We start from the raw sequence: 16691 nt of genomic DNA on the forward strand, positions 1-16691 counted from the left end.
GTGGCGACTTGTCCAGGGTGTACCCCGCCTTCCGCCCGATTGTAGCCGAGATAGGCTCCAGCGCCCCCCGCGACCCCAAAGGGAATAAGCGGTAGAAAATGGATGGATGGATGGTAAACAATTCTACAGTAATGAGAAATAAGTTTAGATCCTTTAAATTGGCGACCTGCATTATTACTATATATTATGATGACATTAAATTATAAACACTACAGTTTTGATCAGTTATCTATTCAGTTTAAGAGCATGATGTAGACAAAAGCTTTGACTGTCTGTCTGCATAAAGCCAAATATTTTTTAAAGAAAAGTATCACACATTCAGGCATGTGAGCACCCTTTGAGAAAAAAAGAGGAAAACTGACAAAAAAGAGGAACATTTCTATCATCACAAAGTGCTGCCACGCAAACCTGCAAGAAAATTTGAAACTACACTTCCTACACTACACTACATTTCCTGCAATTGGGTGCATTTCTACACTATATTTTACCTTTAGATTTATTCTCATCTATACCAAACTCTTTTGGCTGTCTTTTTGACACTTACAAGTCCAATGTTTTGTTTTGTTTTTTTAGTAGATCATTTACTAACATTATCATCATTGAAAATGTAAAGTAAAATTCTACAACGTGCATGCAATAAACTCAGAAAACATTTCCCATTTTGCAACTCTATCCTGAAGCCACGCCTCAGGTAATATACTTCCGCTGTTGTGACCTCTGTTTACAAGCAGTCACGTCAAAAATATAACTTCTTGCTGGCTAATAATACATGCTCTACAACTACAATTGCTGCGGAACCAATAGTGTTCGAATTGTAATCATCCAAATATGATGAGCAGCATAGCCAACGCAGGCGACAAAACGTAAGACAGCGACATGATGCTAACTCACGAGCTTGTTTCGGTGTTACTGAGATTGTCTCCCTGTCCTGCAGCTCAGTGCAGCATTTAGGCTCCCCTCAGCCGCATTCAACAAATTTTGTTTGGATCGTATTTGTTTTTGATATTTCATTTAAAAACCATGGAAGTGATATTTTGACGCGAAAATGTTTAAGAAGGCGCATTTCCGCGTTTTCAAGGACATTTCACATGCCTGCATATTGTTCTAATGTGTAGCACCTTGAGATTAGAATATGTTGATTGACAGTCTAAAAGTAAAATGTCTTCTTTCACTCGTTATTTTCACTGTTCTATGTACGAAATATAAAAATCACAAATCAAATCGCAATCTGAAGTTTGGAGAGAAAAATCGCAATTACGTTTTTCTCAAAATCTTGCAGCCGTTTTACATGTCTTGAATTGGATATCTTGAATACATTGGTTCCCCACCTATTTACGATTCAGCTTTCAAAGACCCGCATATTTGTGAATTTATGATCAAATGATACTTTCTTAAATTCGTGGGAAAACACCTCCCATCAGTGCTTTTTCTCTCGTTAAAAAAACATTTTCTTTTCGCAAAAAACATCTTATTTACTCCAAGGGCCTGGTTTACTAAAGGTTTGTGTGTACTAAAACACGTGCAAATTTAATAGCACGCGTAAAACTGATCAACTCGAGAATGCCATCTATTAAGTTTTCACTTGAATTTAGTCAGGATTTATTTTCTTGATGTGAATGTAGTTAAAAATGAACACGAGCGTGTACAGAAATAAGACTGACACTAACAGTTTATTAGACTATTCTAATTTTCACCCACCTGCTCTGAAAAAAGGTCTCCCATATAGTCAATTATTAAGAGTCAGGAGGATCTGTAATACGGACATTGCTTTTGAGGAAAAAGTCTTGATCAATCTTTGATCAAGGTGAGAAATATTGATAGGAAGTCTTTATTGAAATCGAGTGTTTGTTCCTCCAATTCCCTGGGCTTAGTTTGTGCTACTAAGTTTTCTAATATTTCTGGGGATCTAAAGGATTGCATTAAGAGACACTGGTACATTTTAAAGCGCAATCTTCAGATAGGTCACGTATTTCAGGAGTTCCCCATATTTGCTCATAAACGTGTCAGAGCAGATTGTTTTATTCGTCCACAAAATTTTCTATCATCTTTTCCCAATGGTAATTTCTCGCGTCATAACTGTGTTCAATGTAATGCTATGATTAAAGGTGAATATTTCTACCATCCTCATTCAGGTCGTAAATTCCCTATAAAAAGCAGAATTTCCTATAGAACTAAATGTGTTGTGTATCTTCTGAAGTGTCCATGTGGCCTTTGTTATGATGGAAAGACTAAGAGAGAGCTCAAAATTCGCATTTCAGAACATAAAAGTAGCATTAAGAATCGTGATATGAAATCCTCTGTAGCAAGACACTTTAATAGTGCTGGACAGGATATATATTCATTGAGGTTTCAGGGTTTGGAAGAAGTGAAACCTTTGAGGAGAGGGGGAGATAGAGAAAAGGTTTTACTGCAACGTGAAGCATTTTGATAACGCACGTTACAAACGAAGTATCCCAAAGGGATGAACGAGGTGTTGCTTTTGGGATGTTTTCTATAATGGTTTTCAATTAAGTTGTCTATCTGCATATCATGTATTTCATATATATTTTTTGTGGATTGATGTATGGCTTCCAGTTGGTGCATCATTTTGGTACTTTATTAGTATAATATTATTAATAGGATGGAGCTATAGTTATTCTAGCGCTTTATTTATTTTTTCACTGTGCTGATGAGCTAGGTCTCCTTTTATTATAATTGTTGCCCACACATTCTTTTTATTGCTTTATTTATTTTTCTATGATACTGTACTGAGACTTTATTTTGTTTGTACAATTTTACATTTTGTCTATTATTTGTGCACTTTCATTTTTGAAGTTGTTCTTGATTTGTTATTTCAATTGATTGACCACAGCTGTGACTATTTAAGTGCATCACCTCCTGTTGAAAATTGCACACTGACAAAGACATTTTAAAAAACGGTTTATTTTTGGTAGCGTCTGCGCAGTTTGTATTAAAATTATTAGAAGGACACAAGTGTTGCTGGCCTTGCTTTTTCTTTAATATCGTAGCATGCCATCGCAGGGCGATATTTTACTACACTACAAAAACAGTACCTCAGTGTTTGCTTTTACAATAATAATATCGTTACAGCTCGGTTATTATACAGGTTACGGAACATTAATTATTGTTGGGGGTTTTGGAAGGCATTTTTAGATTGATTTAGATGCATTATGGATTGTTTCCATTAGCTGGCTATCTAGAATGAGACAATTATTACAAATTAGAATGCAAAAAACCCCAAAGTAGGATTGTGAACGATAAACAAAATTACCCCCCAAAAAGTGTAGTTTCCCTTTAAATGGAAAAAAGCTTAATAGTTATTTTAATTTTTGTAACAGCCTAATGAGCAGCACAGTTACAGTATAAATACCTATTTCTGAATAAATTAGTCATCTTTATTGTTAGTTACAGCCATTAAAAAGGTTTATTCTTCATAATCCAATTAGTCGACTAATCGTTAAGATAATAAATGACTACCGGTAGTCGACTATCAAAATAGTCATTAGTTACAGCCCTACAACATTGTTGTATGTGGCCCGTGAAAGCTTGGAAATAATGTGTGTCAATAAAACACTTCATCTTTCTTACAAAATGTATTTGTTCTTTTGACAGAAAAACTGCATATACTGCATGTAATTTCATGTCTTTTAACTTAAATATTATTCTTAAATATTTGATCATGCAACAACCATCAACATACAGTATATTCCAAACAATATTTTTGTTTGAAAAAATATATATTTAAATACTGTATCTGCTCGTCTCCCTGGCTTGTGATTTTAAAGCAAGGTATCTATCAATTTGTTCATTCAAAAATAGAATCTAATACGTTGGTAATCGTATAATAATATCATGAAGCGATTGCAAATTAATATTAATATATATTTATTGTTACACGAGACCCTCTGTAAGATGGCAGCACTATGTGTGGCGGAAGCAGCACTAGCTTTCGACTGTCAACTCAAAATTTGCAGCAAGGTGAATTAATTAATTCAGGGAATCTGCAGGTTTGGACAAAAAAAATGTAAGATTTTTTTAAAGACCATAATTAATAAGATTTAAGACCATTTTATATCTACATTGACAAAAAAGTGAAAAGACATGAAGGAAAATTGTAGGCCCAGAATTAATTGTAAGAATATGATTTCATCCACTGCTATTTCTCATCGGAAAACAAAATGCTTAAACACCAGAAAGCTATTTTCTACTTATTTATTATTGTTGTGTTCACTTTCACTGCAATGTTCACAGATGCTGCCCTCCATGACGGCTCCATATCTGGGTCCTGACGAGAGTTGTGACGTCGGTGAAAACAATATACGTTAACATCCATAGATATACCCATCCACCGGCTTCAATCGTGCATAACTTGGATTTGCTTTGGGCTTTCATAATCTCTGCTGCTAGCTAAGCTCCGCTGTAATGTACCTCTGTGTGCTGACAGCACAGTCGCTGGTTTATCAATTCTGACCGGGCTGCACAGGTTTTGTAGATACGAATGGCGCCCTCAAAACGTTTATGCCTTTTGTTTTAAAATAAACATAACGTTAATATATTTTTAAGACCTTTCATGGTCAGATTTAAGCCATTTAATGAGATATTGATAGAATTCTAGACATTTTAGGTCTTAACTTTTATTTATTTGATTTTACACTTTTTAAGACCCTGCCGATACCCTGTATTATCATAAATCATGACAGGATTATGCAGACATGCACTGGAGAAACGCCTGCATCATTCTGGACAGCGTCGTGTTCTCCTATCCATCATCCTTCATTTGTTCTTCAGCAGACATAAAAAGCTTTGATTATTGCTTACCTTTGTGCGCCTAAAGCATTTCACTTCCCCATTGAGAACACAGGAAGCTCCTTTGCCAACATACATGGGGTTATTGAAGAGAGTTTGGTCTTTCAAGGAGAATTGCTGTGACCAGTTCCAAACAGGGGGGAAGTACACGACTGGGTCCTCCCCTTGCGGGATTGCTTTGTTCCTAGCAAAGTCCTGCCAAAATGAGACAAGATAATTCATGTCTTCCTGTCAGCTGAATGTCTTCCTGTCAGTGATCAAACATGCACAGAAGGAAAACATAATGTCCAACAACTGACATCACACAATAAGTTGTCAGCTTGACCTAAAACAATATTTATTTCTTATTTACGTATTTACAACGGCAATAACAGTAATAATTTACCAAATACTTGTGAGGGTAATAAAAAAAAAAAGGCTTTCGATGATGTTTCTCACCATCAAGCATTGCGCACGCTGTTTAGAAGAGCTGAAGAGGAAAGTGCTGAAGAGTGGGATCCACATGCTATCACTAAGCACGGTCAGGTAGGTTTCTGTGAACTCAAATGCAGCTGGATACTGGTTCATCATTTGCCACACACAGTCCAAGAACAGCATGAACACAGGGGACTTCACAAAAAAGAAAAGAGGGAAAACAAAACGCTTAGGAGGCTGTAAAACGGGAGTGTATTGCTGCTTAGAGTCAGACAATTACCTCCTCTTTGTCATTCTTTTTTAAGTGGTTGCATCTATCAAGGAAGCGATGGCCGGCCATCACCCACTCCTTCTGCACCAAACTCTGAAATCCAAAAAAGCTCCGATAGTGAGGGTCCAACATGAGCTGCACCAAGGAGGACACCACACAGTTCAGGTCTCTGTCCTCTTCCTCTGTAATGATGATATAAGGGGAAAAGACTAAATAATTCCTGCAGTCTATGAGGCAGATCAATCAAAAGCATGCCATTGAAAGGCAAATGAAAACAAAGTATGAAGTGAGACGTTTACCTTGGAGAACGACTGAAACATTCCTCCCTTCTAAATGGTAAACCATCTCAGCTGCATGCTTCAGGAAGGCTCTAAATTTACAAGACGGAAGGCATAAAAAATGTTTAGTTTAAAAAAAAAAAAGAACAAGCAGTACTTCTTGTTCATTCTCACTGTAGAACTCAGTCAATAAAACATGGACATTTTCAATATATAATAGTGAGGCCATAACTAGGAAGTTAGCAATTAATTTGATGTGCTTGTTTGAAGCATTTTTTAAAAGATTTTCAATAACGAGGCACTATCATACAATGGCCAATTGTTTCCATACCTGACATACTCAAGCCAACGAGAGTTTTCAATGGCTGAAAGCCACCTTTCCTCAGACTCCTCAAAAGGATCTGGATGTAATCAAAACAGAGCAATAATTGAATATGAAACACACAAGCATGCTGACAAATTCCTTATGCTTCTAGAGGGAAATAAGGAAGCGTACCTATGACGCAGATCTGTCGGATTTTAATGAATGAACTTTGGATTTCCTGGATGTTTGGCAGACACTTGTCCAGATCTGAACTGAAGACTTCGCTGCACTGTAAGTTGCTTTTTGTGATGGCAGTGATGATCCTACCACAACAAACAATCTTTTGACAATGTAGACCAACATTTGTTCCACTAAAATCTCAACTATAACTGAACTAAAACATTACATAAATCAATACATACACACACAATGATTTTCTAAAAGAGATTTTACGTTGTATTTTTATGAATTGTAATTTATTTATTTAAAAAAGAGAAAAACATGGATGTTTCTTGTCTCACATAAAGATTGTAAATGATAGCCAAAATAAAAAAAAGTGCAGTTCCGCTTAAAGACGTCAGATAATCAGGCGTTTTCTGTCTTTGGTCAGAAGGGGGAAAATTCTGACAAAAACAGCCGATTGTCTTTATGTGTGTACCCATTTTAACAAGTTTTGAGAGAATGAAAAAGCACCGTTAGTACTACCTCTGCTCAATCTTCCTTTGCTGGACTGGGTCACACACACTGGCCGTGCGCAGAAGAGCACTTCCATTGGGGTGATTCCAGCACCAAAGCTACAACACAGGAAATATCATTCAAATTGTGAAATAAAGTTAATTTGATTGTAAAATTGGAAATATTGGAGGAGGCGCTCACTGGAAGGCGGTTGTCAGTAAAGTAAATAGAGTACTGCTTCAAATCCTGGTCTGCTAGAGAAACTGGAACAACAATGAACTCTGGAAGGCTGAAAAAGCAGGAAAAAAGTCATATGTGTGAAGATAAACACAATGAAAGACATTGTCTACAGCTGTCTCATGCGTTAAACTACAAACCCCGTTTCCATATGAGTTGGGAAATTGTGTTAGATTTAAATATAAACGGAATACAATGATTTGCAAATCATTTTCAACCCATATTCAGTTGAATATGCTACAAAGACAACACATTTTGATGTTCAAACTGATAAACATTTTTTTTTGCAAATAATCATTAACTTTAGAATTTGATGCCAGCAATACGTGACAAAGAAGTTGGGAAAGGTGGCAATAAATACTGATAAAGTTGAGGAATGCTCATCAAACACTTATTTGGAACATCCCACAGGTGAACAGGCAAATTGGGAACAGGTGGGTGCCATGATTGGGTATAAAAGTAGATTCCATGAAATGCTCAGTCATTCACAAACAAGGGTGGGGCGAGGGTCACCACTTTGTCAACAAATGCGTGAGCAAATTGTTGAACAGTTTAAGAAAAAACGTTCTCAACCAGCTATTGCAAGGAATTTAGGAATTTCACCATCTACGGTCCGTAATATCATCAAAGGGTTCAGAGAATCTGGAGAAATCACTGCACGTAAGCAGCTAAGCCCGTGACCTTCGATCCCTCAGGCTGTACTGCATCAACAAGCGACATCAGTGTGTAAAGGATATCACCACATGGGCTCAGGAACACTTCAGAAATCCACTGTCAGTTACTACAGTTGGTCGCTACATCTGTAAGTGCAAGTTAAAACTCTCCTATGCAAGGCGAAAACCGTTTATCAACAACACCCAGAAACGCCGTCGGCTTCGCTGGGCCTGAGCTCATCTAAGATGGACTGATACAAAGTGGAAAAGTGTTCTGTGGTCTGACGAGTCCGCATTTCAAATTGTTTTTGGAAACTGTGGACGTCGTGTCCTCCGGACCAAAAAGGAAAAGAACCATCCGAATTGTTATAGGCGCAAAGTTGAAAAGCCAGCATTTGTGATGGTATGGGGGTGTATTAGTGCCCAAGACATGGGTAACTTACACATCTGTGAAGGCGCCATTAATGCTGAAAGGTACATACAGGTTTTGGAGCAACATATGTTGCCATCCAAGCAACGTTACCATGGACGCCCCTGCTTATTTTAGCAAGACAATGCCAAGCCACATCAACGTGGCTTCATAGTAAAAGAGTGCGGGTACTGGACTGGCCTGCCTGTAGTCCAGACCTGTCTCCCATTGAAAATGTGTGGCGCATTATGAAGTCTAAAATACCACAGCGGAGACCCCCGGACTGTTGAACAACTTAAGCTGTACATCAAGAGAAGCTTAAAAAATGTGTCTCCTCAGTTCCCAAACGTTTACTGAGTGTTAAAAGGAAAGGCAATGTAACACAGTGGTGAACATGCCCTTTCCCAACTACTTTGGCACGTGTTGCAGCCATGAAATTCTAATTATTATTTGCAAAAAAAAATAAAGTTTATGAGTTTGAACATCAAATATCTTGTCTTTGTAGTGCATTCAATTGAATATGGGTTGAAAAGGTTTGCAAATCATTGTATTCCGTTTATATTTACATCTAACACAATTTCCCAACTCATATGGAAACGGGGTTTGTACTATTGTGTGTACATATCAAACACTCCGCGTGCAACCCCACCATGAGGTCACCTCTGCTCATTGGCACCTACTGTCGACTGGAGACTTGCATGTTACATTGAAACACTAAATAGTTTACAGTGTAAATATACTGTCTTGCCAAAACATATCTAGTAAGACTACAGGGAGAACTTTGACAATTAATATTCTAGGAGGTGCTAGGCATACTTTCCTTTAACATCTAATTACGCTGAAGAAATAACACCAGCTCAAACCTTGAGGAAACGCAATAAAACTCGTTGATAGAGCACACTCTCCACTCAGAGGCGCCCGTTCTCTTGATCTCTCTATCCCAGTCAGACGGCCGATCAAAAATGGCTGTCTGTAATCCACCTCGTGGGACAGACCCATTGAGTCTTTCAGCTTCGAACACAGAAACAAGAATTTGATGACATTTACACAAAACAAGGAAGACCACTTTGGGTATACTACATTTTGAAGAATACATTGTGATGAGAATTTGTGTTTTTAGAACCTTTACATTCATGGTAACGCCGCCCCTGATACTCAAATCCAAACAGCAGGTGGAGATCAGCTGGATGGGAGTAGTGAGCAATGGCCAGACAAACCTACAAAAAACAGAACTACTGATGACACTGAGACGGAGTATGTTTTATCACCAATTTAGATTCATTCAAGTACAAAAGCCAGCTAAAAGGCTTCCACACAAGAACAAGCGCAACCTGGGAACGGATCCTTTTGCTTTGGATTGGACTGGAGACGCACAAAGCAGGCCATTCAGTAGAGAAGCTGTGAATAGCATGAGGACACCAAAGAAAACACTGTGTGTGTGCGTGTGTGTGTGTGTGTGTGTGTGTGTGTGTGTGTGTGTGTGTGTGTGTGTGTGTGTGTGTGTGTGTGTGTCCAACTCTGTAATTTACTATGGCAAAATAAGCTATTATAGGCTGGCCTAATTCCATGTGTCGTGAAGAGGGAAAAAGAGGCAGGGCCAGTTTTGACTTCACACTGTAATTACTAACATTGTGTCCGTAAATACCCACAGTCCACAGCAGTGAGGAAGGGCAAACACATTTCGTCATGTCCACAACTTCCATGTTGGAGGAAAGAACATTTTCAGTTCCAACAAAAGTCTGCACCACAAAAGTTCACAGAAGCCAAATACGGTCAATGATATCATGATAATGTAGAAGGCTTCGATTATCACATTAAAGTGGCTGTCTGCAACTTGCTCACAGTGACATTTTTCAAAGCAAAACTAAAGCAAGAACACCATTGGCTAACTTATGTTATCATGAGTGAACCCCACAACCCTGAGAGGGACAAGCGATAGAAAATGGATGGATGGATTTAACAAAACACAATTGCATTAAAACAGTCATTATTTTTCACAATTAATAAGTTAACGTAATAAGAAATGTCACCGGTCCAAATAAAATGACTGTTTTTTACGGAGGACACTGACCCTGTCTCTTCCACACGCACGCACAAGGAGTGTGCACACATACAAAAGCAGTCCAAGTGAAGCAACAAACAATTTGCAGTCATATTGTTATGATAGAATATACATTCAGGGACAGCTAACGCTAACTATCCAAATCTCTATCATTAGCTAACAACACCCAAAGCTAATGCGTTTGCATGCGTTACGTCACTACGTCCTAGAAGTAAAGTACACTTTCAATTAGTGTTGTTTTGATATGTCATCTTGGTGACATCATTCACAAAAGTGCACTTATAGCTTGTTTTAAAATGTCTCTGACAATCTTGCACTTTCTGTTTTGGAAATGACATGAATGTCTGTGCCACTTAGGGATGTCCCGATCCAGGTTTTTGCACTTCCGATCCGATACCGATATTGTTTTTGCATTTCCGATCCGATACCGATACTGACCGATACCGATACTGACCGATACTGGCCTATCCGAGCATGTATTAAAGTTTAAAGTTATTTAGCCTACTTAGTTGTCAGAATCATGTTGAAAAGGGTTTTAGTACTCTTGATAACAACTAGCCAGCTGAATTAGGGGAGTTTGAATAATACACAATGGTTGGTAACAAGAAACTGACCTGTTTATTCAAGGATAAACACAAAATAGACAAAATTATACATGACAAACAGAAATGGCATCATTGAACTAGGGCTGGGCGATATGGCCTTTTTTCAATATTGCGATATTTTAAGGCCATATTGCGATACACAATATAAATCTCGATATTTTGCCTTAGCCTTGAATGAACACTTGATGCATATAATCACAGCAGTATGATGATTCTATGTGTTTTGATTGATTGATTGATTGAGACTTTTATTAGTAGGTTGCACAGTGAAGTACATATTCCGTGCAATTGACCACTAAATGGTAACACCCGAATAAGTTTTTCAACTTGTTTAAGTCGGGGTCCACTTAAATTGATTAATGATACAGATATATACTATCAGATATATACTATCATCATAATACAGTCATCACACAAGATAATCACATTGAATTATTTACATTATTTATAATCCAGGGTGTGGAGGGGGGCGCCGGATGTAAGTGTCAAAAAGACAGCCAAAAGAGTTTGATATGAGAATAAATCTAAAGTTAAAATATAGGGTAGAAATGCACCCATTTGCAGGAAATGTAGTCTTGATTTTCAAAATTTTCTTTCAAGGCTTGCATGTGTACATTAAAACATTCTTCTTCATACTGCATTAATATATGCTACTTTTAAACTTTCATGCAGAGAAGGAAATCACAACTAAAAAAAAATCACAAATTTTTTCATACGGTGTTGATGTGGAAATTTTTGCCTCGGCATTTTGATGGTGTGGGCGTGTGGCACCGAATGGAGATAAGCGTCTCGACAGACGTCACAATATTTGAACAATGATGACGAAAACTGTTTTCTCTGTCGTGTCCGTGTGTCGAAAATTGTTATGCGCTTATTTTATTTTTTTTAATTTTGTGCGTGGCATAGATTTGCTATGCGCAGAGGACGCTTAAACAGTGCGCAATTGCACAGGCGAGCACCTTAGAGGGAGCGTTGCTCGCACGGCTGCACTAGCATCACAGCTAACGTTAGCCATGCTGCTACCTCTCTGCTCGGGGAGGACGTATACGTATGTGACGTATGTCGTGACAGTATGTGACGTGTGTAAGAAGGTGCACTTGCTGTCTGTGAGAGGGAGACACAGGAAAGAGTGAGAAGAGCCTGTCGTGTAATGCCAGCAGCTAAAAGCAACTGCGTGAGAATTCACAGACCTGTGGATGTGTTGAAGGTGTGCTGGAAAATGCGGAACGGAAATTACGGAGCAGCAGAAAAGTGGAATGTATTATTTAAATCGGTGCGTTGGAAAACACGGACCGGAGTTTTTTTTTAAACTGGATCTGGATCGGCATTTTCCCATGCCTTGCCGATACGCAATTTTTGGCAAATATCGGCAGCCGATCCGATCCAAATATCGGATCGGGACATCCCTAGTGCCACTGCTTAATAACTGTTTAATAAATACAGTTTTGGTCAATTGACTTAGTTGTGATTTCTCTCTCTGCATGAAAGTTTAAAATGAGCATATATTAATGCAGTATGAACAAGAATGTTTTAATGTAGACACATAGAATTATCATACTGCTGTGATTATATGCATCAAGTGTTAATTCAAGGCTGAGGCAAAATATCGAGATATATATCGTGTATCGTGACATGGCCTAAAAATATCGAGATATTAATAAAAGGCCATATCGCCCAGCCCTAAATCAGCTTCAATACAGCAAATAAACAGCATTTCTACTTAAGTATCATTATCACAGGTATTAGGACGAGGCTAAATACAAAGAGAGCAAGCAGGAGCAGGCATGCTAATAGCAAAGCTAGCTGCGAAAATAGCCAGAAACAACAGTAGAAAAAGTACTAAGTAAACTTTAAGTGTAGATGGAAGCATGTTACAACTAGGGCTGCAACTAACGATTAATTTGATCATCGATTAATCTGTCGATTATTACTTTGATTAATCGATTAATAATCGGATAAAAGAGACAAACTACATTTCTATCTTTTCCAGTATTTTATTGGAAAAAAAACAGCATCCTGGCACCATACATATTTTGGTTATTGTTTCTCAGCTGTTTGTACATGTTGCAGTATATAAATAAAGGCTTATTAAAAAAAAAAAAAAAGGTGTCTATTCTAAAGTAGAGTAATGAGTACCGGTATTGGATAAAGGGGGTGTAACTTTTCTTGTCATAGAAGAAGTGGCCCTGGCACTACACCAGTGTGTGCATGTAAAGATCCTACACAGACAGTCAGGAAGTGAAACGACAACCCACAGTGTCACAGACGGAGGCACGAAGGGCCAAACCTTTACATGCATGGTTGAGGCACAATCCTGAAGCAAAAGCATATTATTAACTAATGCAGAAAATGGATGGAGGCATAAAACATGATTGATCATCAATGACCCAATTGTCTCCTGCAGACAGCCTGGTTTTGCTATATTGTGAAACATTTTCCCTTTTTGAAAGGCCCTATTAAAATGTTAAATGTTTTAATAGGACTGTGTATGTGAAAATATGGAATCTTTAAAATGGACAACTGATGCTGCAAGTTGACCTAGTTGACTTCAAAGAAAGCAAGAAGAGCAGCAATCATTTACCTTTTTAGCACTCTCGGGCCCAGCCTCATCAAAGCAGAACCTTATAATCCGCAAGTCTTTGCAGTAAAGGATGAGCTCAGTGGGGTTAAACTTGAGCTTCTGGTTTGACCCCAACACCTTTTTCTTCCCCTTCGTATCATTCACTGAAAAAAGTAAAAGCATTAAATAAATAGTTGGAACTTGGAAGTTATGTTGATCTACAAAAAATGCTATCCACAAAATGTCAGATGTCTACTAGAAAACTACATTTAATGTTTCCCAAAACATGGCCTGATTTCATCTTGTTATGCAGACAAAGCTGAGTGTTAAAAGGCCAGTTCACAGCTGCGAGAAACAAGCGTTCCTCTTTCATGTAACACAACACTTCCTTCTGTGGACAATGGGGTCATCCACAACAAGAGGCTAATCTGCTGTGCCGCAAAACACGGCCTGTGCTGTGCCCTCGTTATCACAAAGTTGATAGGTAGAGCAAATGACAGTCACGGTGTCAAAAGACAAATGACAAAAAAATAATAAAAGGCCAGTCTTACCGGTTACTACGTGTTCTAAACATGTCAAAGGGACATCATGGTCTCCGAGCAGCAAGTGGGATAGCTGGAACTTCTACGGCAAATGCAGAAAAACAAAAACAGAATGTGTGCACAATCCAATTAAAATGTAGTTCGGCAATGGACTTTGCATTTTAACATCTCTGCCATAGTCTACAAAGCATAGGTGGAATTTAGAAAGCATGCATGTTCTCACTGCACTGACAATGAAGAGCAGGGAAGTTCTCCTACCTCTTGCAAAGTAATAACACGTGTTTGTTGGGAGTTAAACATCTACCGGTAAATCCAAGCAAACAAATGACTTTAGGCTGCCCTTCGGACAGTATATAAAGTTTAAGGCAACAACAATTCACACTTTATCCTTACCTGTTTAGTTGGAGAATCTTGAGGGATGAAGGAGACCTTAAAGTTGGTACATATCAACTTCCCCCAAAGGTCATCTTGGCTGCTTTCAGGACTAATGCATTTCCTCACAAAGTTGGCCTCATTTACAACTATCTCCCCTGAAAACAAAGCACACATACATTTATAGTGTAATATTTCCATAATAGGATAATAAAAGTCAAATTCAACCAATTGCAGTACTGTGGCGCAGTGGGAGAGTGGCCGTGCGCAACCCAAGGGTCCCTGGTTCAATCCCCACCTAGTACCAACCTCGTCATGTCCGTTGTGTCCTGAGCAAGACACTTCACCCTTGCTCCTGATGGGTGCTGGTTAGCGCCTTGCATGGCAGCTCCCTCCATCAGTGTGTGAATGTGTGTGTGAATGGGTAAATGTGGAAGTAGTGTCAAAGCGCTTTGAGTACCTTGAAGGTAGAAAAGCGCTATACAAGTACAACCCATTTATTTATCATTTACTGTTGGGTCGTAATCATTAAAACGAAGAGACAGAGTATCTACTGTCCCAAATGTGAGTACTACACCCCTTAGATTGCAGAAAACATTTTATCGTATCTTCTCAAGAGACAAGACTATCCATCCATCCATTTTCTACCGCTTATTCCCTTCGGGGTCGCTGGAGCCTATCTCAGCTACAATCGGGCGGAATCGGACAAGTCGCCACCTCATCGCAGGGCCAACACAGATAGACAGACAACATTCACACTCACATTCACACACTAGGGCCAATTTAGTGTTGCCAATCAACCTATCCCCAGGTGCATGTCTTTGGAGGTGGGAGGAAGCCGGAGTACCCGGAGGGAACCCACGCAGTCACGGGGAGGACATGCAAACTCCACATAGAAAGATCCCGAGGCCGGGATTGAACTCACGACTGCTCAGGACCTTCGTATTGTGAGGCAGACGCACTAACCCCTCTTTCACCATGCTGCCGAGACAAGACTATTGAAATGAAATTAGATATTATCTAGAAAGAATGCCACATTGTTTTACTTATCACTGAACATGACTCAGTCAAGACACAGCCATTATTGTCTTAATAGTTGTAGTCCAATTGGTGTCTGGAAATGTCAATATTTATTGTGAGCACCATTGCTATCTGGCACTGCCTTAAAGTACCAGTAGAAAGAAAAAACAAGTTGCCTCTATATTGATGCTATTACCATATATATATGATTTATAACACCAAAAGACCTACAAAGTTTGCGAATAAAAAGATATAATCAAAATACAAAACCCAAAACCAGTAAAGTTGGCATGTTGTGTAATTTGTAAATAAAAACAGAATACAATGATTTGCAAATCATTTTCAACTTATATTTATTTAAATAGACTGCAAAGACAAGATACTTAATGTTCGAACTGCGAAACGTAATTTCCTTTGCAAATAATCATTAACTTAGAATTTAATGGCAGCAACACATTGCAAAAAAGTTGGCAAAGGGTAATTTTTACAACTGTGTTACATGGCCTTTCCTTTTGACAACACTCAAACGTTTGGGAACTGAGGAGAAACATTTAAAAAAAAATTTAGGTGGAATTATTTCCCATTCTTGCTTGATGTACAGCTTAAGTTGTTCCAACAGTCCGGGGTCTACGTTGTGGTATTTTACGCTTCATATTGCGCCACACATTTTCAATGGGAGACAAGTCTGGACTACAGGCAGGCCAGTCTAGTACCCGCACTCTTTTACTATGAAGCCACACTGTGTGACATGTGGCTTGGCATTGTCTTGCTGAAATAAGCACGGGCGTCCATGATAACGTTTCTTGGATGGCAACATATGTTGCTCCAAAACCTGTATGTACCTTTCAGCATTAATGGTGCCTTCACAGATGTGTAAGTTACCCATGCCTTGGGCACTAATACACCCCCATGCCATCACAGATGCTGGCTTTTGAACTTTGCGCCTATAACAATCCGGATGGTTCTTTTCCTCTTTGGTCCGGAGGACACGACGTCCACAGTTTCCAAAAACAATTTGAAATGTGGACTCGTCAGACCCCAGAACACTTTTCCACTTTGCATCAGTCCATCTTAGTTGAGCTCTGGCCCAGCGAAGCCGGCAGGGTTTCTGGGTGTTGTTGATAAATGGCTTTTGCTTTGCATAGTAGAGTTTTAACTTGCACCTACAGATGTAGCGACCAACTGTAGTTACTGACAGTGGTTTTCTGAAGTGTTCCTGAGCCCATGTGTTGATATCCTTTACACATTGATGTCGCTTTTTTGATGCAGTACCGCCTGAGGGATCGAAGGTCCGTAATATCATCGCTTACGTGCAGTGATTTCTCCTGATTCTTTGAAAATTTTTATAGTATTACGGGCCGTAGATGGTGAAATCCCTAAATTCCTTGTAATAGCTCGTTGAGAAATGTTGTTCTTAAACTGTTCGAGAATTTGCTCACGCATTTGATCTCCGGTAATAAACTGAATGTCACAGACGAACAAC

At 38.8% G+C, this 16691-nt stretch overlaps 1 protein-coding gene across 4 annotated transcripts in view; it reads right to left on the bottom strand.

The window, feature by feature from the left end:
• The window catches only part of mtmr10 (myotubularin related protein 10), a 44152-nt gene that overhangs the window by 3442 nt on the left and 24019 nt on the right, over nt 1-16691 (bottom strand). For 3 of the 4 annotated variants that reach the window (XM_061964067.1, XM_061964065.1, XM_061964066.1), the window contains exons 4-16: nt 14210-14346; nt 13826-13898; nt 13296-13438; nt 9171-9264; nt 8911-9058; nt 6950-7037; nt 6779-6867; nt 6266-6396; nt 6101-6170; nt 5791-5861; nt 5501-5673; nt 5245-5415; nt 4819-5001 (exon numbers count right to left, since the gene is read on the bottom strand). In XM_061964067.1, the coding sequence (XP_061820051.1) occupies nt 4819-5001; nt 5245-5415; nt 5501-5673; nt 5791-5861; nt 6101-6170; nt 6266-6396; nt 6779-6867; nt 6950-7037; nt 8911-9058; nt 9171-9264; nt 13296-13438; nt 13826-13898; nt 14210-14346 (1571 nt within the window). The remainder of the gene's footprint in view (nt 1-4818; nt 5002-5244; nt 5416-5500; nt 5674-5790; nt 5862-6100; nt 6171-6265; nt 6397-6778; nt 6868-6949; nt 7038-8910; nt 9059-9170; nt 9265-13295; nt 13439-13825; nt 13899-14209; nt 14347-16691) is intronic. The other variant, XM_061964069.1, reaches the window with a different exon arrangement.

The sequence above is a fragment of the Nerophis lumbriciformis genome, linkage group LG06, assembly GCF_033978685.3.
Source record: "Nerophis lumbriciformis linkage group LG06, RoL_Nlum_v2.1, whole genome shotgun sequence".
Classification (NCBI taxonomy): domain Eukaryota; kingdom Metazoa; phylum Chordata; class Actinopteri; order Syngnathiformes; family Syngnathidae; genus Nerophis; species Nerophis lumbriciformis.